General features: G+C 43.1%; 2 protein-coding genes across 7 annotated transcripts in view; one reads left to right on the top strand and one right to left on the bottom strand.

The window, feature by feature from the left end:
• The window catches only part of ankrd13b (ankyrin repeat domain 13B), a 42130-nt gene extending 40272 nt beyond the window's left edge, over positions 1 to 1858 (bottom strand). Inside the window, exon 1 of the mRNA XM_013266847.3 lies at positions 1720 to 1858. Within this exon, the coding sequence (XP_013122301.1) occupies positions 1720 to 1735 (16 nt within the window). The 5' untranslated portion in view covers positions 1736 to 1858. The remainder of the gene's footprint in view (positions 1 to 1719) is intronic.
• On the top strand, positions 301 to 23584 carry git1 (G protein-coupled receptor kinase interacting ArfGAP 1). 6 transcript variants are annotated; one of them, XM_019367647.2, is made up of 22 exons: positions 301 to 391; positions 494 to 769; positions 4979 to 5112; positions 7921 to 8033; positions 8725 to 8830; positions 9425 to 9511; positions 9625 to 9755; positions 9888 to 9982; positions 10115 to 10157; positions 10336 to 10380; positions 11446 to 11494; positions 11851 to 11923; positions 12532 to 12629; positions 13410 to 13518; positions 13890 to 14014; positions 14918 to 15070; positions 15965 to 16300; positions 17520 to 17582; positions 17942 to 18018; positions 18287 to 18469; positions 19678 to 19741; positions 19842 to 23584. In XM_019367647.2, exons 2-22 carry the CDS (start codon positions 718 to 720, stop codon positions 20055 to 20057), a joined length of 2352 nt encoding a protein of 783 aa, XP_019223192.1. In that variant the 5' UTR covers positions 301 to 391; positions 494 to 717; the 3' UTR covers positions 20058 to 23584. The 6 variants fall into 6 exon arrangements, with proteins under 6 accessions (XP_019223192.1, XP_019223191.1, XP_003459246.1 ...); XM_019367646.2 differs by having other exon boundaries at positions 304 to 769; XM_003459198.5 differs by lacking the exon at positions 10336 to 10380 and adding an exon at positions 10813 to 10839 and having other exon boundaries at positions 305 to 769.
• Positions 23585 to 24015: the final 431 nt, after the last annotated feature.

The raw sequence follows: 24015 nt of genomic DNA, 5'->3' as shown, positions 1-24015 counted from the left end.
CACGACAGAAAAGTGAAACAGATAAATCCAATAAATCAATAGCACTTTAATGTTTCATTTGACTGCTAAAGCTGCTCAGCCATTGAATGTTCATTAAGAGGTCAGAGAAGGTGATCACGATATTTCTGCTTAAATGGAGCAGTGTGTGTCTTATATCTAAATGCTGATTAACATCAAGTAACTTTTCTGTCAGCATGAATTTTAGATTGTGATTAAGTCCCACTCTATCGAAACCACCTCACCTTTAAGAATATAAGGTTATCATCACGCCCTGTCCCTCCCTGTCCTAAGTTGTCGGGATGTTGGGTGTGTGTGTGTGTGCGCGCTCGTGTGTGTCAGAGTGAGTGAGCGCGAGCGCGGATACTGTCAGGTAAAGAGCTGCCGTCTCTCGGTGAGTTGCAGGCAATGCAGGGAACAGATTTACTGTAGCAATATTCCGAGATGAGATCCTTTATATAAACAGATTAACTATGTTCACATAACTTGGATCCAGTCTTGGAGTTCATCAGCGAACGTGGGCGAACAGACCGCTGGAATTAACGGGAAGCTCAGTCGTCGTCAGCTGGCCGGGGGAAAAGCCGATCATACCACCCGGCTTCCGGGGATTCAGGGGCCGCATCGGTTGACGGCAGACGTCGGTCTGTAGCTCGGGGGGGAAGACGGGCGAATATTCACATCATCGCCGACATCCACCTCTCCGTTTCATCCACTTTCGAGATGTCGAGAAAGCTACAAAGAACAGAAGTCTGCGCTGACTGCAGTGCGCCAGGTAAGGAACAGAAAAAAAGAGAAAACAGACCATGGGACTGGAACAATGCGTCGATAGGGGCGACGTGGTGGGAGAACAAGGCCGAAGTTGCTGTCATTGTCAGAGGGTCTGCAGAGCAGGAAAACGGCCAGGGCTCCAAAGCGTCGTTTAGGCCCAAAATAAACACTGGAAAAAATAGGCGTGTTGCCACAACGGGAGAATATCTCTAGCTAACAGCTGCTCAACGTTAATGTAAGCCATTGAATAACTTGATAGGTATATTTATTTGACCACGGCCATATGTGAGAACGAGCAGTTTATTTGGGGCAATTTAAGATCCGAGTGTCAGCTTTATGCTGCCTTCCCACTCGAAGAGACGTTTGTTTTGATTTTCGTGACCGGGACAGACTTCCGAACACGTTAGCTTAGCTTGGCTAGCGAGCTGGCGATTTTGAGTCACTATGCAGCTGTGTGATAGAAGAATTTATGGTAGAGTGAATGTCCTGAGATATAATAATACATTTATAGCGATGAACAGCTATCATATTGTTAGCACTTGCCCGTGGCTTTTGGAGTTTGTGCTTTTTATACTGCTAGCTTAGCTATGACGTTAGCTACTTCAGCTAACTTTTGCTAAACGCCAAGTTATTGCCAAGCTGATTCAGCTAAAGCGTCAGCGACCAGTCAATAGCTTTAACAACAATTTGGCTTAAAAAATACAGTAAAGTATCAAAAACGTAACTAGAGTTTCTGTTTGTTTAACTTGATGATTTTAGAATATCTACAGTAAAGTTAAGAAATAAAATAATGAGAATTAATAGGAGTAAATTCAGTTTACAGTCATCCTAAGTTGGAGCACAATTCAACATAAACCTGAAATGAGCCATACCTGTAGTTGTACCTCAAAATCATTTAAAAGCCACCTCAGTTACATTAACCTAGTACAACACAAAGTTAATTTCTAGCTTCACCTGTCTCAGCTTTCATCCATACTGTTCAGGGCGTAGTGATTTCCACTACAGTGACCATCCATAATTCTAGGTTAGTTTCCAACCCACTTCTCCTTTGGCCCCATCTGTGTTTGTTAAAATCTGATTAGAGGCAATGTTAATAAGACCCTTCGTATGTAGCCCCAAATGCACGTGCTGTTTCAGTTCGATCCCCTTGATCATTGGTGATCTTGTGTGCCTTGCTTGCATTCATTCATGTATACATGTGCAGCAGCTGCTCTTATGACAGCTGCGACCCCTGATAACTCTAAACTGTCTATATGCTGCAGTCCAGCCTTGCATTGCACACCTTGCTATTATTACTTACTAACATGCTTCAGCACCTATTTGCCTTTTCTGGTTCCCTTTGAGTTACTTTTTACATACTGATGAAACCCCAGTTGAACTCCTTTCGTTGATACTATATTAACCTGCAGAATAACAACATGCGCATTATCTGTGACATATTAGTTATGTTTTAAAGCTTTAGTTTATTTACTAGACAAAATAAGGCATTCACAATGGTAGATGGCTTGTTCGCGTACCTGTTACTAGCCGTGCATTTCTTCTACAACCATCATCTCTCTGCATGTAGCCTCCTTGCGACTTACACACACACACACACGCACGCAGTGCTTTCTGCAAAATGCTGACCTAGCCCCCTGGTGACAGGCCACCTCCCTACTACCCAGCTTTGTGTCATACTGGGGGGATAACTCAATGGCATTGCTACAAAGGACGACTGATACTCCTTTCGTAGCCAAGCTTCAGGAGCCTTTAATGTCACACCATGGCAATCTGCACAGTTTATGGCAACAGTGAATCACATCGTCACTATAGTAAACTCTTTATTGCGCACAGATGCATTTGTTTAGGAAACTGAAACTCTTGTGCAACTATTCACAGAAGAGAACAGCGGGGTTGAGTCGATATGTTGTGTTGGTGTCCGTGTCAGGCTTTGCTGTTGTTGCTGTGTTTGGTTAAATTTAGAAGTAAGATGGAGTAAATCCGGCAAGCTGAAACTTAGTACAATTAAACACTGTATTAAAATGCATTGTGATATACACCAAATGAGCCTGAAGCTAACCCGTTAATGGCCAAAGTATACAGATGTGTGCAACATGTTATCTCAGTGTTTGAGAGTGGAGTGTAACACAATTTTAAAAACTTGCACTCATTTGTAGCATATGTTTTTGTGCAGGGTTAGCTGACACGTATAAAAACAAATGTTATACTGGATTGATGAATTAGGCCAACTTTAGGCAACATTATGCAGCAACATGCTGCAGATTTCACCAATACAGCACTGCTAATAGTCTATCCACTTCTAATAGCTTAATGGCATAGCCTCATATTGATTTAGCAGACCAGGCAGATAGCCTAGCCTGTGGGAGTTTTTTTTAATATTTATTACACAGATTAAGGAATTAAATTGCTGCGGCCTTTAAAGCCTACAGGGCTGCTGTTCTAAACTGAGCTATAGCTTTTTTTAAAAGCCATTTTGCATTTCCTATTTCTTTTTTTCTATGGGCAAAAAGACTTAAAGCACACCGGTTCATCTGATGATGGACTATTTTAGCTCCATTAATACCCTAAGCCCAGACAGTTTTTATCCCAGGCTGAGTGTGACCAACACACATTGTAGATGTGTGTGCGTTTGGGCGTGAACAGTGTGCATGTAACTGTGCAGATGCTTGTTTTGATACTGCAGACTGTGTTAGTTGTGAGGCATTCATCGCATCAGGGTCCTGAGGGCATAAACATAACCCAGACTCAGTCTTTCAGTGTCATTGGACTGGCACTGGCCTTTGCTGCTGCCCTTCACTTCCTCACCTCATTTGCACCCATTTAGAGATATGTTTCTTCTCTTAGGTATTAAAACAGGTTTCTTTGTCAAGCCACTGTCATAAACTAGTAATATTTAGTGATGGCAGCAAAGCACAACTTGTCTCATTCCTAGCTGTTTATGACTGTAAGGTGCAAGCTAACTTGTATATTTGTAAAAATGCTGTATATAACTGTTTCTTATCAGACTTGCACAGTTCTTTACAGGAAGAACTAAAAATTGATTGCAATCAGAGCCTGACCAAGCAAACTGATATTATAAGCCAGTATTAACTATTTGCTCATCGGCTTTAGCATTTATAACAGATGATAAATGAAAAGTAAAAAAGTAAAAAAATAAAAGGGAGAAACACCCTTCAACTGTGTTTTGAGTGCTGCATAGTTTGTTGACCAGAGGGCTGTCTGCAACACCAGCTGATCTGGGCAAAGTCGGGCAATGCGTTAAATACATAAATGCGCATAATGAATGTTAGGGAAATCAGTTTAATATGTAATCTGCCTAAAAGAAAAAAAAGATTATCTGATATATGGAAATGTTAAATCATCTGTCCATTAAATTTAGGGTCACGGGGGGGCTGGAGCCTATCCCACGGCCATAGGGCAAAAGGCGAGGTACAGCCAGCTTGGACAGGTCGCCAGCTGGTCGCAGGGCTAACACATAGAGACAGATAACCATTTGCACCTATAGGCAATGGGGAGAACATACAAACTAAACAGAAAGGCTCCGGCCAGATGGGCTAATTCGAATCTCAGACCTTCTTGCTGTGAGGCACCAGTGTTAACCATGTAGCTGTGTCGACATAGTCGTGCTTTCACATGATTCATTTCTGCATTATTTAAGTCACTTTTCAGAGTTAATATTTAAAAATGTCTAGTTCTTATATTTTCAATAACCCAGTTTTTATTCAAAAATTCTCTGTTATAAAAGCCCTTTGATTCATTACTGACATATACATCCTGCTTTACTCTTAATGTGCATAATACAAACCAGCTGCTCATTCAGCTGAGAAATGTATAAAATGTATAAACTTAATTGGAATATCTGTGACAGGATCACTGTCTGGTACTCGTCTTTATTTTATCCATCATGTGGTTTTGCTCAGAAACATCGAAAAAGACCTATAAAAAGACACACATATGTTTGACTTGATATTGACTGAAGCCTAAAAGAGTAGCAGTGTAGGTAGACCACATCTCCTGGGAAAAAATGGCATTATAGTTGTGTAGTAAACTGTAATTTGGACCACCCACGTCATAAGTCGTAGATATTCATGAGTATGTTCGTGTGGCCTGGACGGAAAGCACTTAATATTTTTTAAAAATCTCCAAAGTCTAATTATCAGTCACAGTGTGCTTTAAAAAATACTAATGCTGTCTGTGTTTTTCTGTCTGTCAGACCCGGGCTGGACCAGTATCAACCGAGGGGTCCTGATTTGTGATGAATGCTGTTCGGTCCACCGCAGTTTAGGCCGCCATATCTCCATAGTCAAGCACCTGAGGCACAGCGGCTGGCCTCCCTCCCTACTGCAGGTAAGTCTGAGAAATGAAGAGTGAAGGAATGAGAAACAGGGAAGGGCTTGTGAGGCAAACGCAGTACCCAGAATAGTGCCACAGAAAGAAGAGCTACTGCAGAAATCTTAGTCAGCTCAGAAGATGCAAATCCACAGTACTGCAGTTTGTGTTTATTTTTTATTTTATCATACAGTTTAACTTTGATCTGTCAGTCTGTCTGTACTCTTGTTGTATATCTGTGTTCGTCTCAGTATGGCCTAAATGCAGGTTGAGGTGCTTAGTGCTGCTTCAGCTTCATCCTGTAATTAAGGAGGCATGAGGAGTGTGGGAGTTTTTGGCTTTATTGGTTTTATAACCAGTTTTGATTCCAGTGTAGAGCACAAATATGTATCAGGGTTGTTCTGCAGCTTTACTGAAGATAATTTAGATTTATTTCGTAACACATTATACGCGTTAGATAATAGTTACAGAAATCACTGTGACTGTGAGCTATATGATACTAGATCATGAAAATAAGCCGTTAAACTAATTTCTTCCAAGCTTTTCTGGCCAGTCCAGAAGTTATGTTTCAGTGATGCACTGGAGTCATAACACTGATGTAGTTTTAAAACATATAGAACTGCATTAGCATCAGTAGACCCCAGAAAGTCTTCTACTTTCTGAATGTGAATTTTACATGTTGTAGGAAAGCATCATTTTCATGAAACATTTGCTAATGTTAGTAAATGTGACCTGAGCAGAACCCAAAAGAAATAAAGAAATACACACACACACACACACACACACACGCGCACAATCATTGTAAAGAAATACATACACACACACACACACACACACACACGCGCACAATCATTGTAAAGAAATACACACACACACACACACACACACACACACACACACACACACACACACAATCATTGTATGGTGGTTTCAGCCCTGTGCGCCTCTAAGGGTATTTTCACACCTGTGGTTTTTAATCCGTTTAAGTCAAACTTGGTTCATTTTCCTTTTCAGTGTGGTTCATGTGTGCAGATGCGAACACTGTAATCGCACTCAGGTGCAGACCAAAACGACTGCACTGAGAACCTTTGGAGGAGTTTATGGTGTGAACGTGATCCCACCTAGATCCAAACCAATTAGCAAGTTTGAGCTAAAAACATCCAGCAGCCACACAGGGTTAGGGTTAGGGTCTGATAGATCTGCAAATGCTAATGGAAGTAAATTCTCTTATAGTCCAGAACACAGCGCCTTCTTCCAGACACATCTGGCTAATAAGCAGACTGAACATTGTCACGTGGTTTGTAGTGACACATTTTGGTTCACTTGGAGTTCACTTGGATTTTTCTCTGCGTGAAAACAAACCAAAGCATGGGAGAACGGCTACAAGTTTACTGACTCATAAACTGATTCGAACCAGAGTACGAATCAGATGTGAAAACGCCCTAACAGCAGGTTGTCTGTGGATCTCAGTTGTTTTAAAGCTTGTAAAAGATCAGAGAGGACAGTAGTCCTTGCAGAGGTGATGTTGTGATACTCATCATTCTGAAAAAAAGATCTGTGTTCAAAATAAATCAGGCCGTTCTTTCTATATCTAATCCTTCTTAGCAAATTTAAGTGAGGTGAGTGAGTTTTCCAGTAATAGTCACCAAATGACATACTTTGTGTAGGTCGGCATCTTTTTTTGCTCTGAATTGTATTCAGGTGCTGGTGACTCAGAATACTGACACTCCACTGACAGGTGGCGTGAATAACACTGGCTATCTCTTCATCATGTCACCTGTGAATGGATGGGTTAAATTAGGTAACAAGGGAAGATTTTGTCCAGGAAAAATGGGCAGCGTAAGGATTTGAAGGAGTTTGACAAGGGCCAAACTGCAATGGCTAGAGGACTGGGTCAGAACATCTCCAAAACTTCAGCTCTTGTGGGGGTGATCCTAGTCTGCAGTGGTCAGTATCTATCAAAGGTGGAACCAGTGACAGAGTCATGGGCAGCGGAGGCTCACTGGAGAGTGAAGGTTGGACTATGTGGTCTGATTCTACAAACATTCTACTATAGCTCACGTTGCTGAAAAGGTTACTGCTCTCAGAATACACAGAGCATCACAGTAGGGCCTCAGCTGTAGACCAGACAGTGCGCCCATGCTGACCCCAATCAGCTGCTGAAAGCACTAACAGTAGCCACATGAGGATCAGAACTGGACCACAAAGCAATGAAAGAAGGTGGCCTGGTCTGATGAATCATTTCTACACTGCACAGCTTGCAGGACTTCAATGTTTAAACTTAAAGGTTTCTTTACAATCTGTTGCTAACATCTTGGTACCAGATACCACAGCGCAGCTTCAAGGGTCCAGTGGAGTCTGTACCTCGATGGGTCAGGGCTGTTTTGGCAGCAAAAGGGGGACCAACACAATATTAGGCAGGTGGTCATAATGATCTGATCGCCTGGTTGTTGTACGTGGCTGTACTAATCCAGAAAAAGCTTCTAGATCGATAATCAATTTCTCAAATTGTAGAGGTACTTTATCTTTGAGAGAAACTGCCTTCCCATGATTGGGCGCACAGTCGTAGCATCTTCAGTAGACAGGCTTCCAGCGTCTCTAAGCAGAGAATATTGCTTTTTTTTCCAGGATATTGAAACCTAATTTTCTGTGATTAACAGTCAGTTTAGCCAGAGGATAACACATTTTTCTTCCGTGTGACAAACTCCGAACACACTGCTCTACGGTGACTTTAATAAAACATGCTCATGACAGCAAACCATCACTGAGTCACTTCTGTGTGTGTGTGTGTGTGTGTGTGTGTGTGTGTACGCGTTTATGTTTCAGATGGTTCAGACCTTGGCCAGTAACGGGGCCAACTCCATATGGGAACACAGTCTCCTGGACCCAGCTCAGGTGCAGAGTGGCCGCAGGAAACCGAACCCCCAGGACAAAGTCCAGTAAGTGTGCTCTGCACAGGCTCAAAATCCACATTAGGACACAGAGAAATTATTGTCCCTTTGTAAGCATAATTTTTCTCTCTCTTTTTTTTTTTGACTGGTGAAGAACAATTGCAGCTAGTATTTATTTCTAAGTACATTAGTGCGTTGTGGGTTGAAATATGGCTTTGGGAGAGTCATGAGATCGGGACCCGCAGGAAAAATATTTGCTCATTTCTTTTTCACCGGAAAATGGAAGTTTAGTGTGAACTGCCTCTTAAAAACCTCTGCAGTGTTCATCAGATTTATTTCTTTATCCATTTATGTAAAGCAAACTAGGAAACTAGGCATAACCCATCAGTTTGGTTCACTGTAGAGATTATTTATTACTGCTGGGGGACCTTTGTCTATTATTACAGCACTTTCTGTGTCTGTACCTCACACAGAAAGGCGCCTGATCTTTCTATTTGATGAGAGTGAGGGGGTGAGAGAGAAAAATGAAGTCAAAGCAAAATGACCTTACCTCTAGTGGGGCTTCAAATCCCTCGGTGGGGCACTATATGCGCTTGCAGTCATGATGCTGAAACGCATTTTGCTGTATAATAGGGTTTATTGCATGAATTGCAGTTCCACATATTTTGTCCTCGCGTGTTCTTGTTTACCTTTGAGGCCTGGGCTTTTGGTAACCATCTCAACTTCCCCTCCTGTGCAGTCCCACCAAGTCAGAGTTCATCAGAGCCAAATACCAGATGCTCGCATTCGTGCACAAGCTGCCCTGCCGTGATGACGACGGCGTCACCACTAAGGATCTCAGTAAGGTAAGAAAACGGCGTTATGCAGCTGCTGAATTGAATGCGTGCGCCACGTGTTTTTTTCTTGATAAACAATAAAAGAATAATTTAACTCGACTTGTCCTCTGTAGACCTATAAGCATGCTTTCTTTTATCTGCTAAGTGAAGGATTCTGCACTTGTGTGGATGATAACAGAAAACCAGTATTGTCTTTAATCTGCGCTCTAATGTTACTCTGTACTGAGCTGATGGGTAGGATGTTATGAGTTCAGGTTAATTAGCCTATACTGACACAGCCATACTGTGGAACAGCATGTCTAAGCACAAAGGTTGTTTCCTTCATGAATGTCAGTAGCGGATGTTGCACATAAACATGCGCTCATGCACTCAGGCAAACACACACAGATGCTCTTTTACTTATAAACCCCCCCCCAACCCAGCAGGGAGTGATCTGAATGACACAGCAGGATGCAACAATCATCTCTAGCGCTGTGGTGCCTCTCTGGGCTAATAAGGGAATTCAGTTTGTTTCTGTCTCTCTGTGATGTTTAATCTTTCCGCCCCCGACTCTCCCCGTTTCTCTCACTCCTCTCTACCTGTCTGTTTCTCCCTCTCTATTAGCAACTTCATTCGAGCGTGCGGACGGGGAGTTTAGAGACGTGTCTTCGGCTCCTGTCCCTCGGCGCTCAGGCTAACTTCTTCCACCCGGTCAGGAAAAAGAAAATCTACCGCTGACTCACATTTTCGTCTTGTGCTGTTAACTTACTCTCTTTATGCCAGGCGTCTCTTTTTGTGACTGTGTTTCTGTGTCTGTCCCACAGGAGAAAGGCACTACCCCACTTCATGTGGCAGCCAAGGCAGGCCAGATCTTGCAGGCTGAGCTGCTCGTGGTGTATGGTGCAGACCCTGGATCGCCTGACATTAACGGACGCACACCTATGGACTATGCTAGGTACTGGAATTTGAAAGCACAATTCAGTAAATACAAAACCTGCATTTAGAGCCTGTTCAGCTCTGGAATTGAGTCATCTAATGGTAAACACAACACAAGTAGAATCATTTTATGTGCGCGTGTGTGTTCCAGGCAGGCGGGCCATATAGAGCTAGCAGAGCGTCTGGTAGAGTGTCAGTATGAGCTGACGGACAGGCTAGCCTTCTACCTGTGCGGTCGGCGTCCAGGTAACCTAATGCACCAGTTTTCCCTGTTTTTGTACTCCTCCTCACATGCCTTTAAACACAGCAGTTAACCTCAGTAACATACTGTGGTAGATTTTTGTTATTCGGCTGTTACATTTTTCTCTTCTCTCCCAGATCACAAGAATGGCCACTATATCATTCCTCAAATGGCAGACAGGTATGGACCAAATTATCATTTTATTGTCTTAAGTTAATTATGAACAGCTGCAAGTCTGTTGTCATTTAATTGCTTGAAAATAAATATCTACATTAGTGAACTTGCAGCTGCCAAACTTGCCTTACTTCTGTGACTGCTTAATTTCTCTGTCTGACATGTATGTATTGATATAATTTAGTGTTCTGACCACAGGGTGGCACCAAAGCCCCCACAAAGGAGTTAGGTAAAGGAAGTCTTTATTAAGCTGTCTGTTCACTGTGAATTTGGTGAGGTAGATACTTGAACCGCGCTTGGTTAAGTAATGCTGAACTGCAGCGTGGATTTGAAAGACACACGAGTGCTCAGGCCGTGACACATCGAGTTCAGCATTTCTTAGCACGGCTTCTTTCACCTGTTTGATGGGCGCTGGGTTTTCTCAGCTACAGTTCAGAGATGTGTTGCACCTCCAGATCTGTTTGTTACTGAAATGGGTCTTACTTCTGTGCTGTCATCTTAACTCCACTTGCATCTGTTCTGTTTCTGGTGAATGGTTCCTCTTGACAACAACAATTAAAGCTGTTTTCATGTGGCTTTTCTTCCCCTTCTTTCTGTCTGTTTCTCCCGTTTTTCTCACTCTGTCTTCTGTTCTCCATTTCGCTGTGCTTGGTGGAGTCAGAGCTCGTCCTAAGTGCCCGACACAGAGGTATCTTTACTTTCCTTGTTCTTTTTTTCCCCCAGAATCTCTTTCTCCCCATCGGTCCCCTCTCTGTATACTTCCATCTCTCTTGTATCCCACAGTGCATCCAGCTTTTCTTGAGTGGCATTGAACAGTTATTTATAGATTATAAAGTTTAAAACAGATGTTAATAATCAAGAAGTCTTGTGACTGAAAGACTCTTGTGTCTTTGAATCACACCAGGCTTTTTCGCATATTCAAATTTTACTTCAGTGTGTATCCTTAGTGACATCTTAGGCCAAAGAGTTTCAGTTCAGTCTTTAAATCTTCGAATCTCTGTAATCTCACTATGTCACAAACTTGACACCCCTACAGCATAATATGTGAAAGCCAACTCACATTTATATTGCTGTTGTTACCTGACCAGCAGTCACCATTAGAACAAGTTGTCCCACCCCAAATGTACCCGCCTTCCCTCCTCATTCTAGAAAAAACTCCCTTTCCACCTCCTCACCTCTCACTTTTTTCTTCCATCTCATATCTCCCTCCCCTGTCCCCTTCCTCTCTGTGTCTTTATTCCACTGTATATTTACCATACCTCTTTGATTGTCATCTTCTGTGTTTTTGTTCTAGTCTGGACCTCTCAGAACTGGCCAAGGCTGCCAAGAAGAAGCTCCAAGCGGTGAGTTGAATTTACATAGCTTATGGTTATAATGTCAAAAGCAACAGACTGCTGTGTTTTGGGGGGGTTGTTTGTTTTTTTAACAGGTTCTTGGAAGTTAAAAAAATTTAAAAATACAAGAAAAGAGTTTTTGTCGGGTGAAAAGAAAATGTCAGAGTTGGTGTCACAAACAGATTTTCTGCTCCGAGCTGTTTGTTCTCTCCATGTCAATCTGATAAATTGTTATTAAGTTCATTTTATTTCATCTGCTCTCTCTGGTTTGTCACGCTGATGCTTATTGTTCAGCACGTGCTGTATCTATGTAGACATGTACAAGAAGACCCGCTAATGTCAATTTGTGTGCGCATGTGTGGCAGCTAAACAATCGGCTGTTTGAGGAGCTAGCAATGGACGTCTACGACGAGGTGGATCGCAGAGAAAATGATGCAGGTGAGCCTTATCGCTTCCTTTTATACCCTGTACAATTGTCTGCCTGGGTCCGTGCCTTTGGGCTTTTTCCCCTTTGTGGACCAAATTGATGTTGATACAAACTAGAAAACGTAAAAACTCTTGAGGAAAATTTATGGGAGTGAAACTGATAGAAAGATAAGGAGTGCCAAAGAAAAAAGGAAGTGAATATGAAACACAGGGCGAGGAGAGAAGGAAAAAACTGCTGAAGAGGAAGGCCAAAATGTTTTGAGTGAAAGAGGAGGAGGAGGAGAATTGGAGCGAGGAAGTGCCTCGCAAATTCTTGAGTCTCTCTCCTCCTCTTCGGCTCTCTCTCTTTTTTCCTTCTCTTCTCTCCTTTTCCTTCAGTATGGGCAAAAGTCAGAGAGCGCTTTCTGACTGAAGCACACAGGTAAGTAGCAGGGATAGACTCATAGACGCACCACCAACAGCACGCAGAGCACAAAACTGCACTGTAAGAGATTCGCTGTACTTTGTTTATATCTCTGAGGATGTGTGGGTGGATGGGCTGCGTGCGGTTGGATGTGGGCGACCTTGTTGTTTGAACGCGCACTCACGATTTATTTTTTGCTTTACGTTTTTGTCTCCAGTGTGGCTTACGACCCAGAACCACAGCACTCTGGTAACAGAACGCAGCGCAGTCCCTTTCCTACCAGTCAATCCTGAATACTCTGCAACGCGCAACCAGGTAAAGACGCACGTACTCGTATACGTTTGTAACGACTGATTTAAAGGAACAGATGGGGGGGAGGAAAAAAAGACAAAATGGAGATTTCTTATATCTTAGATAGGTAGTTTATGTGTTTGTCGGGGGGGACAAGCAGAGAAGGAGTGTGAAATTAGCAGCGGATGTTCCTCAGCTGTGAGAGTGTAATCTTTCTGTCCTCTCTCTTTATCTCTCTCTCTCCCTGTGAGGTAGAGAGCGAAATCTCAAGTCCACTTACAAAGTTTATAGTCATCTGCATGGCTCATTTTTGGTGTAAACACTCAAATCCAAGTGTACACACACACACACACACATATACAAACAACTCCCACATGGCCACGTTTGCTTTCACGTGATTGGGCAGTTCACTGCGGTCAGAGGCTGCTATTTATGGTTGAAAACAGAAGAAATCACGTCTTTAGAGTTGAACTTCTGTGAATGGTTTTACACTTTGGTGGGAGCTGACCTTCTTGTGCTCTTATGCAGATGCCTGGACGCTAACCTAATTGTAGAGTTTATGTTCCTTTGCACATGTTGTGTTGCTGTGTGTGTTGAGAGTATGACTGTGTTTTTCCACAGCACATGGTAACTGACCACAGCAGTCACACAGGCACTGAACCACTGACTGTGGGCCCCATTGTATTTGTCTCATACTCAGCTCATGATTTGAAAAAAGAGAAACGCTGAACTGAATTTCAGGCTTTGATGCCAGTGTTTGTGTGCGCATGTGTTTGTGTAACTCCCGGCTTGTTCTTTTCTCAGGGCCGCCAGAAGCTCGCCCGTTTCAACGCCCGAGAGTTTGCTACCCTCATCATCGACATCTTGAGTGACGCTAAAAGAAGACAGCAGGGAAAAGGTCTTAGCCCTACTGGTGAGACTGAGAGGGAGGGCGAGACTTTAAACTTTGAAGGCAGTGCCATCTAACCTGATTAATATGCACAATGCATAGATATCCATTTATTTGTTTATACCAGTGTGCAAAAGTCTGCAAAGCATAAAACCTTAAAACTTTTAGAATCACCTGTGTCGCAGCAGCAGCACAGTTATAAGAGAATCACTCCTGTGTGACAGTCTATTCTTACATGAAACAGTCAAGTACGACACACAGGTGGTTAAAATCAGTTAGCAGTGTTATTACTTTGAGCACTCCCAGGAGAAAGATCAAATTTGAGAGATGAGCGAGTGCTAATATTACGTAAAAGAAAACTGTAAATGGGCGGATTTTTCTTCCTCCGTTATCAGACCCGGTAGACCTGGGCATCGATGATGACCAGCACGACTACGACAGCGTAGCTTCTGACGAGGACACAGACAGCGAGCTCACCACCCAGAACAACAACAACACGCAACGTAGCAACCGTGCAAAGGTATACAATGTGACACACTTTTCTTTTTTTCTAGATAGCTACACTTTACCCCACGTTTGTGTGGCTTTCATACTTGTTAATCACCATTTTGATGTGTTTCCTTTCCCTCTATCCCTGCATTTCATTCAGTCATATTAGTAAGCAAAGCTTTTCCACAGTTTAGTGGCTTGAATGACTGCTTCTCCCAACATGCTTTGCGGGAAGTGGCTGCACTCATGGCTGCCACATAGCTCCTGAGTGACATCATGAGTTATTCTGGGTCCCTGTCAGAGTAGGCATTGTTCATGCACAGAGAGAGCGTGTGTGTAATGGGAGGGAAAAGAGAAGGAGACAGATTTAAGAAACAAAAGGAAGGAAGAATGACGTGGGAGGGGTAGAAATGAAGCTAAACCAGTAACAAGCTTCTTTTCATGCCCAGGGTAAAACCCCGGCAAGCTGGAGGATCTACTCGCCTTTATATCCAAGGAAATATATGCATTTGTTGTTTTACAGTGCTCACAGCATCAAAGAATTGTGTGTTCTAGTGTGAACAGGGGGTAATAGAAATAGTGGTAGATGAATGACAAGCAGAAGGCTATAAAGTGTAGTTTATGAAAGGTGTATTTATTGGTTTAATTGCAGGGAGTGGTAGAGGGCTGAATCTGAGCAGGCTGTGGGGGGGAATATTGAGAGCAAGAATTAAAGGTCTAATGTCTGCATATATATGTGTGTGTGTGTGTGTGTGTGTGTGTGTGTGTGTGTGATCCTACCTTCAAGCTAGGCCTCTTCCTGCCTCACAGCCACAGCTCTGTTTTTTCCACAGCTTAAAAAAATGTATAAATTACATCCATATTTAGAATCGTGTTAGTGCATGAATTTTTCAATGTGTTTGACCTCCTGCCTTATATGTTCCTATCGATCCAGAGTATGGACTCCTCAGACTTGTCAGACGGTCCCATCACCCTGCAGGAGTATCTGGAGGTGAAGAAGGCTTTGGCCTCCTCAGAAGCTAAGGTGCAGCAGCTGATGAAGGTTAACAACAACCTGAGCGAGGAGCTCCGGCGGCTCCAGAAGGAGGTAGGAGGAGTGCAGGTGGATCGAGAGGATTGGCAGTGACCATTCAGACTAATAAAGGGTTTGCTGCGTGGCTTCTTAGAAAGAGAAAAAAAAGGAATAGAAGTTGGAATAAAAGGTGTGCTTGGTAATGATGACTAGAAGACACGAGACAGAATGGTAACAGAGACGGAGCAGTTGATTCAGACAGAAAAAGGGTAGAATGATGGAGAGAATTAATATCTTTGCAAGATGATTTTTTTCCCTGTCAGGGTGTTATTTTTCCTTCACTGCTGTCTCGGGTTGATATATTTGGCGACAGCTTTCCAGCGCTGTATAGAAACTAAAGCTATTGTTGTCCTCATGTGAAATTTTTTACTTTTGATGGAGCTCATGTGTTGTTCATTGTTGCATCTTTTTTTTCCCGTGAGTCATTGTCATTTCCCTAATATGTTCATTAGCGACTGGCTTAAGTGATTCATTTATGTGTTCATCTTCTCATGTCACTGAGGATTTAATGAAGATTTGAAACAAACATAGAAAAAAAACCACACTGCAAATAACAAATGTGTCAGATTAGGGCGCTAGGCAACAGTACCTCAGGGCAGATGAGCCTACAGTTTCCCCTCATTGACCCCTTGAACACAAACACTGTATTTTCAGGTATGTACTGTAGCCCTCGACCCCTTCCCTAAGACCCAGTCCCAGCTTATTGGAGTGTAATGCCATGTGTTGCACCCCCCCCCCTCAATACTGACTTAATATGTGAAGCCCGATATGAGCCTGAATATAGATGCTTGTTTTTGACCATTCAGTTGACTCCCCCTCCCCCAATTCCCTTCAACCTTCCCATGTTCCTCCCTCCATCCCTCCCTCCATTCTCTCATCCCTCCCTGCTGCCTTCCTCCTCTCCTTTAGATCACCCGGATGCAGACAGAGAACAGTGCGCTACGGAGGGGCCAGCAGGCTGGGGGAGCAGCTGGCCATGGGGTAGGGGGACCTGGTGGAGGTGGGGGAACAGGAGGCCACTGGGCAGTGGGTGGGATGCGAGGTGGAGTGGGTGGATTTGGGCCAGGAGGGGACCCACCGGTGCTTTCGGTGCCCTCCACGGCCACCCCCCACTCCCACCCTCACCGGAGGGAACGCCAGGCCTTCTCAATGTATGAGCCAGGGGCAGCCCCCGGCCCCACGGCCCACGGTCCCCCAGTTCTGGACTCCCTAACGCCCCGCCTGCAGCCCCTCAACACAGCCAGCGTAAGTTAGAACGGCCCTGTCCCCTTTCCACTCACCACCTTCGCCTCGGTGGCTCTGATTGCCTGTCTTTGGCCTGATTAAATAGGTGATGGTCTGAACCTGATCTTTACATTTTTTTCCCCTCTTCTTTCCCCTTGCATCTCAGTTCTCAGTCCTTCTCTTTCAAAAGATCCAGTTGTGCACGAACCCATTTTTAAGGGAAGTTTTGTTATGTGTTCAAAAAGATTTGTAATATTGAGCTTTATAACTGCATAAATGATGGAGTGCATACGTGTGACCTGAAGGAGAAAGATGGGAAACCCCCCCAAAAAGGACTGTTTCTTCTGTTCTGCTGCCTGGCAAAAGCCTCTGATACACCACTGCATAGCCTGCTCTGCACACTTTGACCTTTTCAAACCCCTTTGACGTCTTTGCTCCTGGACAGTTGCTTAATCTGGAAATGCTGGGATCATACACACAGATGCACAGAAGTTCATTTTTGTTTCACCACCACTTTAAAGAAAAAAAAAAAAAAGTTTCTCATATTGCAGACAACCAGGTGAGCAGTTCAGCAGCATTTAGTTTACAGCACGTTAATAGAGCTACAGAATGCAGACACAACTACTCCTCACCGCCGCACCAAGTTGGTGACTGTTACTTCACACAAAGATTTACCTGTTTGTCTGTTTTCTGTCTGTGTGTCTCTTCACCTGTCCGTTCTTTGCTCACTGCAGTGCAGCCGTGCATCCTCTGGATGTAAGCATTCTGTCTGTCATTGCATCGTTTGCCATTTCATCTTTGAGTTTGTAGTATTATCTCACAGTATGTAATTATGTATTCTGTTTTTCAGAGATCAACATTAGTATTAAGTATAGGTAGTCTCTTTTTAGATGCTGTGTGCCGTGTGTAAGTCAATCAGAAGCAGCTAGATTAGTGGACAGTATGTTTGCTTACTGTTAGATAAGCAGCGAGGCATGTAGAGTAGATTGAGATGATGGGCGAGCTGTTGAGTTGTTCAGTGCTGCTCTCACTGACTCGTTTGCCTTTTTTTCCTGCTGTTTATTTAAAAAAAACAAACTTCTTCTCTCTGTCCCCACGCTTCTTTTTCCCCCTGCTCATTTCATCATCTGTCTCTTTCTGCTAATATTTCAATTTCTTTTTAATCTTCTTTCTGGCCTCACCCATGCTCCTCCATCTCTCTCTCATCCTCTCTATCCTTGTGTTCCCTTTGTCCTCCCAGGTAAGGAAGGGCAGCTCAGGGAGTCCGTATCTGTCTGGATCTGCAGAGATGGGTAGATACATGGTGAGCTGCTGTTGTTTTGGCTCTTCATTTCTTTTTATGATCCTCCACTTAATGCATTCAGAAAGTTGAAGTTATTGGCTTACATTGTTTTATCCAAACCAGTGTCTCATAGGTCTGTTGCTGTTGGCCCTAATCCTGTGATTCAATCACAGAATATCCCTCATCCCGTTAGAATTACCCACATGCCAAATGTAGTGTAATATTTGTCCCATTTAATGGACATCAGTTCAAAACATCTCAATTTTAATGGAAACAAATGAAAATTAGAATTTTGGTTGAGGAGGTATACTTACAGGACACGATGTGTGATAATTAGGATGTGTGATGATTATTAAGTTGCTGCTGTGTTTTTCTTCAAGGTCCCTAAACCAGAGAAGCACGGCAGTGGCACCGACAGTGACTACGACAACACACAAATGTACGACGCCTCAGTAAGGTCAGTGTTTGAATGTAAATATGAAGGTTTTAAAAAAAATAGATCCCCTAACCTTCTAACACAAACCACCAACTTTTCTACTTTTTTAATGATCTTATTTTTAAAATGCATGTACGGAATGTGTTTTTATTTACTTATAACACAAATGTGGAGGTAACAGTTTTTAGTTAGAAACAAGGGCCACAAGCTGTTGACATTTGGCCACGTCACCTACTGTCCCTAATAGGAGGTTTTAATTGTTGCGCGGGTAATGCATTTCCCCTTCCAGTATGGGCCGCAGCAGTGAAGAGGAAGGCCGTGGGGAGCCTGAGGAGGGAGGCGGTGGGGGTGGGGAGGGGGGTGAGCCAGACCCCACCTTACCCTGCACAGAGGATGTCATACTGAAGACTGAGCAGGTGACTAAGAACATCCAGGAGCTGCTCAGGGCCGCTCAGGAGTTCAAACACGACAGGTAGGTGAAAAAATGGTGGCACAATCCTTTTCATCTTAAAATAAAATGCATACACATTACAAATCTAATTGTGTCTTACAACCAGCCTGTCAGAAGTTGAGTTAAGCTAATGTCATGCTTGTGTTTTTCTTGATTTCAATCAGAAAAAAACACAATATCAAATCAGATCATAGCAATTCACAAACAGTTGATGTTGACATTACGAGAGGCCGAATCACAAAGATGTGAAAGAAAGACAGAGGACAGAAAAGAAGAATATACTAGGGGTGGAAATACAAGACCATGTATAAAACCTGTAAACGGTTAAAATAAAATCTCCCGCGGGTCAGAAATGGTGATTTAAGTAATCTTACTGTAAATACTGTAAAGAGCTGAGCAGCTCATAGACACAGGAGATCATGTGACCGCATGCAATTTATACTGGTGCTGTGTCCCCTAACCCTAAGTTTACCCTTCCAGCAGAATGACCGGGGTGCACTGAAATGCTCAGGTGCCGTCAGATTAATGCAAAGCAGCACATGTCTGATAGACATAGACAGTACCTTCATCTCCATTTTTAAATGGTAAACTCTGATGTGAATGATAGTCGACAGCTGCACAGTGAGAATGTAGTTGTTAACTCCAGTGGCCGTAGGCTGAACTGTTGCGCTAGCAATATTTTCCAGCTTTTACTAGAGGAAGCCACATAAGAAATATAATCTCTTCAGAATGTTGTGGGTGCTTGTATTTGCAGTCTCATACTTATGGTCACCAGGGTAACCAAGGGCCAATGACGATAGGTGTAATAAGGAAAGAATGAACTTATTGTAGTTTGAGGCCAAGGCAGCATTTCTCCTCAGTTTCAACTCTTTTGTTTTATTTAATTACAGCACACTAAACTTTCCTATTGATAAATACTGCTGGTCTTAAGAAATCTATTTAAATCTCTTTAAAAATCTAAACCTGCGGAAACATAACACCAACAGAAATCACTGCTCCAAAATGGCACACTATAAACTCCTAGCCTAAGTGGATTTGCTGTGTGACCTCTGTTTTTCTTTTTTTACCCCCCTTTAACGTGAGTCACTCAAACTCCCAGTTTGATAAACTTTGCTTCCTGGACCAGCTCCCTCTTTACCACAGGAGTCTTCCTGCTCACCTGCATTAGTGCTGCTGCACAGTCCTTGACTCATTTGACTCCTCAGTTAAAGAATCATTTCTCTCTTCAGTTTTGTGCCGTGTTCTGAGAAGATCCACTCTGCTGTCACAGAGATGGCTTCACTCTTCCCCAAAGTAAGTGCCCTGTGCTTATGTTTTATTTCTCACACTGTGTCTCTCATCTACATCTACATCTTCTTTTTTCTTTTTTCTGATTGCTTCCATCTCTCTGCAGCGCCCAGCACTGGATGCAGTCCACTGTTCTCTCCGCCTGTTGGCTTCCAGTGCCTCGCGACTGCAGGTGGAGTGCCGTAAGGCGGCGCCTTCGGAGCCCGGCGCTCCCGCAGTAGACTACCAGCTTCTCACTCAGCAGGTCATCCAGTGCGCCTATGACATCGCCAAGGCTGCCAAGCAACTGGTCACAATCACCACTCGTGAGAAGAAACAGTGACCCGACAAAAGAAAGAGAGAGGATCAGTGCATGTGTGGTTTAAAGTGGGATGGGAGGGGGCTTCCGGGAGAGGGAGAAAGAGGTAGGGGCAGGGGGTGGGAGGGGAGTACGATCACACTACAGGATGGAGGGTAAGGGATTGAAGTGACGGGGGAGCAAGGCTGACATGAGGAAGAGAAAAGAGAAAGGAAGGGAATTGGATGGAAGCAAAGGAGAGGACGTTTGTATGATAGAAACACTACAGTGAATGGAAAAAAATTCCACACGCGTGGAAGCGAAAGTAGGAAAGGACGAGAGGAAGGATCCAACACGGGAACCACAGCCCGCAGGGACCTTAGCAGACTGTTGGAATGGGATGTGTACCATAAACTGCTCAAACTGTGACGAGCATACGTGTCATAGACTGCTTTATTTATTCTCACTTGTCACTCATCGTCCCTCCCTCTCCTGCTTCGGGAGGGAGGCAGCGTATGCTCTGAGAGAGAAGTAGATAGACCAGCCTCCACGCCATCTCCGTCCCTCCGTCCTTATGAGCAGTCTGGATGTCCTTCCTCCTCTTCTTTCCTCTATTCCCTTTGAACCCCCTCCTCTGGTCTCTCTGTCCCCACACCCCCACGCTGTCCCAGGCAGGATGAGCGTCCGGTGCAGAGAAGGACCTGCAGGCCACTCAGTCCGATTCCCACACTTCCTTCCACATGGGGGTGAGCATTTACAGGAGGGGCTCCAGCTTTTTTTTTTTTTTTTTTTTTTTTTTTTAAACCCATCACCTTCCCTTTCTTTTGGTGGTACACAGCATGATCTGGCATGTTTTCCTTTCTTTCCTCTCCTTTTTTTGCCTTTTGAATGTGCAGGTCTGTTTGGTCTGACAGAAATACTTTTTTTTTTTTTTTTTTTACTGACTTACAGAAACAAAAACCCTTACACTGGAATAATTGTGATTTATTGTTATTGTTGTTGTTTTTTCTTGCCTATTGTTTTATTTTGTATTGATAATTTTACTGACTGTCATTTTTAATTTTATGTATGTTTTTTTTTCCTTGTCTCATTTAGTTGAATATGGAGACAGGTGGGAGTATGTGTTAACCTCTTACTGGGATTTAAGTCTACATGCACACACACAAACAAACACACAAATCAGCCTGTGAAAAAAAACGGTCCTCGACATTTCTCAAGCGCTCCTTTTCAAAGACAGTTGAGTTTTTATTACATTTTCCTTCATCTTGTGATATATACATCTTATGGCCGTGGGGGGTTGAACAGTTGCCAAAGGCATGATGCATTATGGCAGGACCAGGATCAAAACTGCTCCTCCTTTATGTCCTCAGCTGTCTTTTTTTTTCCCTCTCTTTTTTTGCGCTTGATTTCTCTTACTGTTCGCCTCATTACCAGAGCCAGTGGAATCATCTCAGAATCACCTTGTAATCATTTTTTCGCAGTGCCAAGCAGAATAATAAGAACATCTGGTTTGCGCATGGAGGATTAAGCCACAGTCTTCCTCAAAAAGTGCTTATGCGGCACGGGTGCTTTACTTGGTAACTGTTGAGTGTCATTAAGTGGACACACTGGTGTGTTGGGAGTTGAGCTTTAAAAGTAGACCTGTGGAGAAAAAAACAAAAGCACCAGATCTGGCAACCAGGATCGCAGATAGCCTTCTGAGGTGCACTTGATTTAGTTTGCCAAGTATTATTATGTTTTTTTTTTTTGTTTTGACCCTTGAGACTGTTTGACAAGCTGTGGAAGCCTGCAAGCAGTTTTCCGTCACAGCCTGCTGATCTGGGCCACAGAAGTCACTTTTTAGCCATCCGCCTTTCTGCAGACGGCGTTGGGAACAAAACTCAGTGCAGTTCAGCCGACTTATGTCAGTCGCGTACTGTGCCGAACAAAAATGGTCATATCTGTAAACGCGTTGGGAGGACTGCCCTCTTTTATTTTCTCTTTCCCTTTTCTTAAAGTTAAGATTCTACTCTAAAACCTGTGCTCCCGCAGCTGGTTTCCTCAGTAACAGAGAGATTTCCTCACCTCGCTCTGTTTTGTAATCTGAACGTTCAGTTACTCACCTGAAACACTGAAGGATCAAACTACAGTCGCATCTCAGTTTGTGTCTTGTATTGCTGCCTTTTTTTCCCACAAGATGACAAATCGGCTCCAAACACCTTGAGGTAATGCCTCATCATTTCTCTGTCCACTTTTTTTTTCCCCCCCAATATTTTATGGTTTATATATATGTATTTTTTTAAATCTTTTACTCTGATCACTACGTGGGATTTCAGTCCATGTCCCCTCAGTCTTTGACATAGTTGCACACATGTCTCTGCATGGGAGGGAAACTTGGACCGTGCGTTGAAAAACTCTTGAAATGTATCATTGTTTAATATTGAATGCCTTTGCACATCGTCATCATCATCATCTCCTGTATGACTGGCTGAGTTGCGGTGATCTCGTACTGACTGCTGATACAACAGAAATACTACCACACTTATACATACACACACACACACAGGGGGCCAGCAAGAAAAACTTGTCCCCTTTAATCATGATTGCCCATGTTTTAGTCTAGAGCCATATATATATATAAATATATATATGAACGTATATTTTTCATGCTATATTTTATATTAAGCTGTAGGTTTTGTTTGTGAGATATTTATCTATTTGTTGGCCTAAATGGGCTTCAGGCCATGACCTCTGTTCACCAAGTCCTTGCTCACCTCTTAAGTCTTGGCACCTGATGCACTTGCAGTTGTTCAAATGTTGTGAGGTTACGTTATGGTGTTACTATGTAGTCATGTTGTACATATTAACGATCCTACTCGTATCCATGGGAAGATGGGAATGACAACGTGTCTCCTTTGATCTTAGTTGCACTATTTTTCAAACACCTGCTGGATGAAGTAGGATCTGCAGTATGTACTGCACTCTCCCAAAGGTCTTAGCTCAAGTACATTGGGTGCAGGATTGGATTTGGCATATGGAAATATGGGTGGGGGTATGGTCTGAAGCACACTTGGGCTTAACACTACAGTCATCTCAAAAGATCACGAGGAGGGGGGGGGGTCTTAAAAATGCACATGGCCCAGTCCTCCTCTGAGTTAGTGGACACTACATAGGGTGCCTCTAGTGTGAATGTTTAATGCTTGCGTCAGTTTTGTCACACTTTGCAGACTTTATATGCCTTCATTCTGTTCAGAATTTAGCACATAGACAACATCAGACACTCACCCTGAACTTATCGGTTGGACCAAGCCATGCACAGGTACAAACATTAACCCTTCAGCCAGACTTTAACACACACACATACGCATGCACACACACATCAGATTCTCAGCTGTGACAGTGCACTGTAGCCTGTGCTGTCGCCATTCCTGTGTTTCTTCACAGCTCAACAGTTTGGGAGATGGGAGAGTTATCTTTTAACAGAAGACATTAAGAACTGTAAAGTAGGGAAAACAACGACTTAAAAAGGTCAATCGTAATGGAAACTCATAAGCTGTACATTTGTAATAAAATAATAAAACAATTTAATTGTCCAGGGTTTGCCTGCATTTCTTTGTGTTACTATATGGGTTTCCCCCCTAGTACATGTGCAAGGAGCGTTTCAGTTGAGATGATGTACTCGAGCCTTTCACTGTTGACAGCAGAAACTTGACTGCAGATGATGCTGGCGGAAATGTCGTAAGGCACAAAACGCTGCAGATCGTGCTAATCTGCACGTGTAGGCAGGCAAAGTAAGCAGTAATTTAAAGCTAAATTTCTGCTTGGCTGAAAAGTAAAGCATGTCATTATTTTCTGTTGTTGTCAGCTTTGTTTTCGCACAAATGTAATATTTAATTTAAATGTAATTGCCTTTACACATGTTTGTACTTTTTTTTTAAAAGGTAATTTTAAAAAGTATTGAGTAATAGTTCCACCTTCAAAAGTTGTTTACATATCAACATTCAGCCACAGCTGTTGCAAGTTT

Source organism: Oreochromis niloticus, linkage group LG14 (genome assembly GCF_001858045.2).
Source record: "Oreochromis niloticus isolate F11D_XX linkage group LG14, O_niloticus_UMD_NMBU, whole genome shotgun sequence".
In the NCBI taxonomy this organism is placed as follows: domain Eukaryota; kingdom Metazoa; phylum Chordata; class Actinopteri; order Cichliformes; family Cichlidae; genus Oreochromis; species Oreochromis niloticus.
Note: the sequence above shows the minus strand (reverse complement) of the source record. Positions and strands in the feature narration are given on the sequence as shown.

Bases quoted from the DNA above. Each gene is read 5' to 3' on its own strand.
- git1 (XM_019367647.2), top strand. From the start codon at position 718: ATGTCGAGAAAGCTACAAAGAACAGAAGTCTGCGCTGACTGCAGTGCG. The intron at 5,113-7,920 runs GTAAGTCTGAGA...TTTATGTTTCAG, and splicing joins GGCCTCCCTCCCTACTGCAG to ATGGTTCAGACCTTGGCCAG. The intron at 16,301-17,519 runs GTAAGTTAGAAC...TTGTCCTCCCAG, and splicing joins AGCCCCTCAACACAGCCAGC to GTAAGGAAGGGCAGCTCAGG.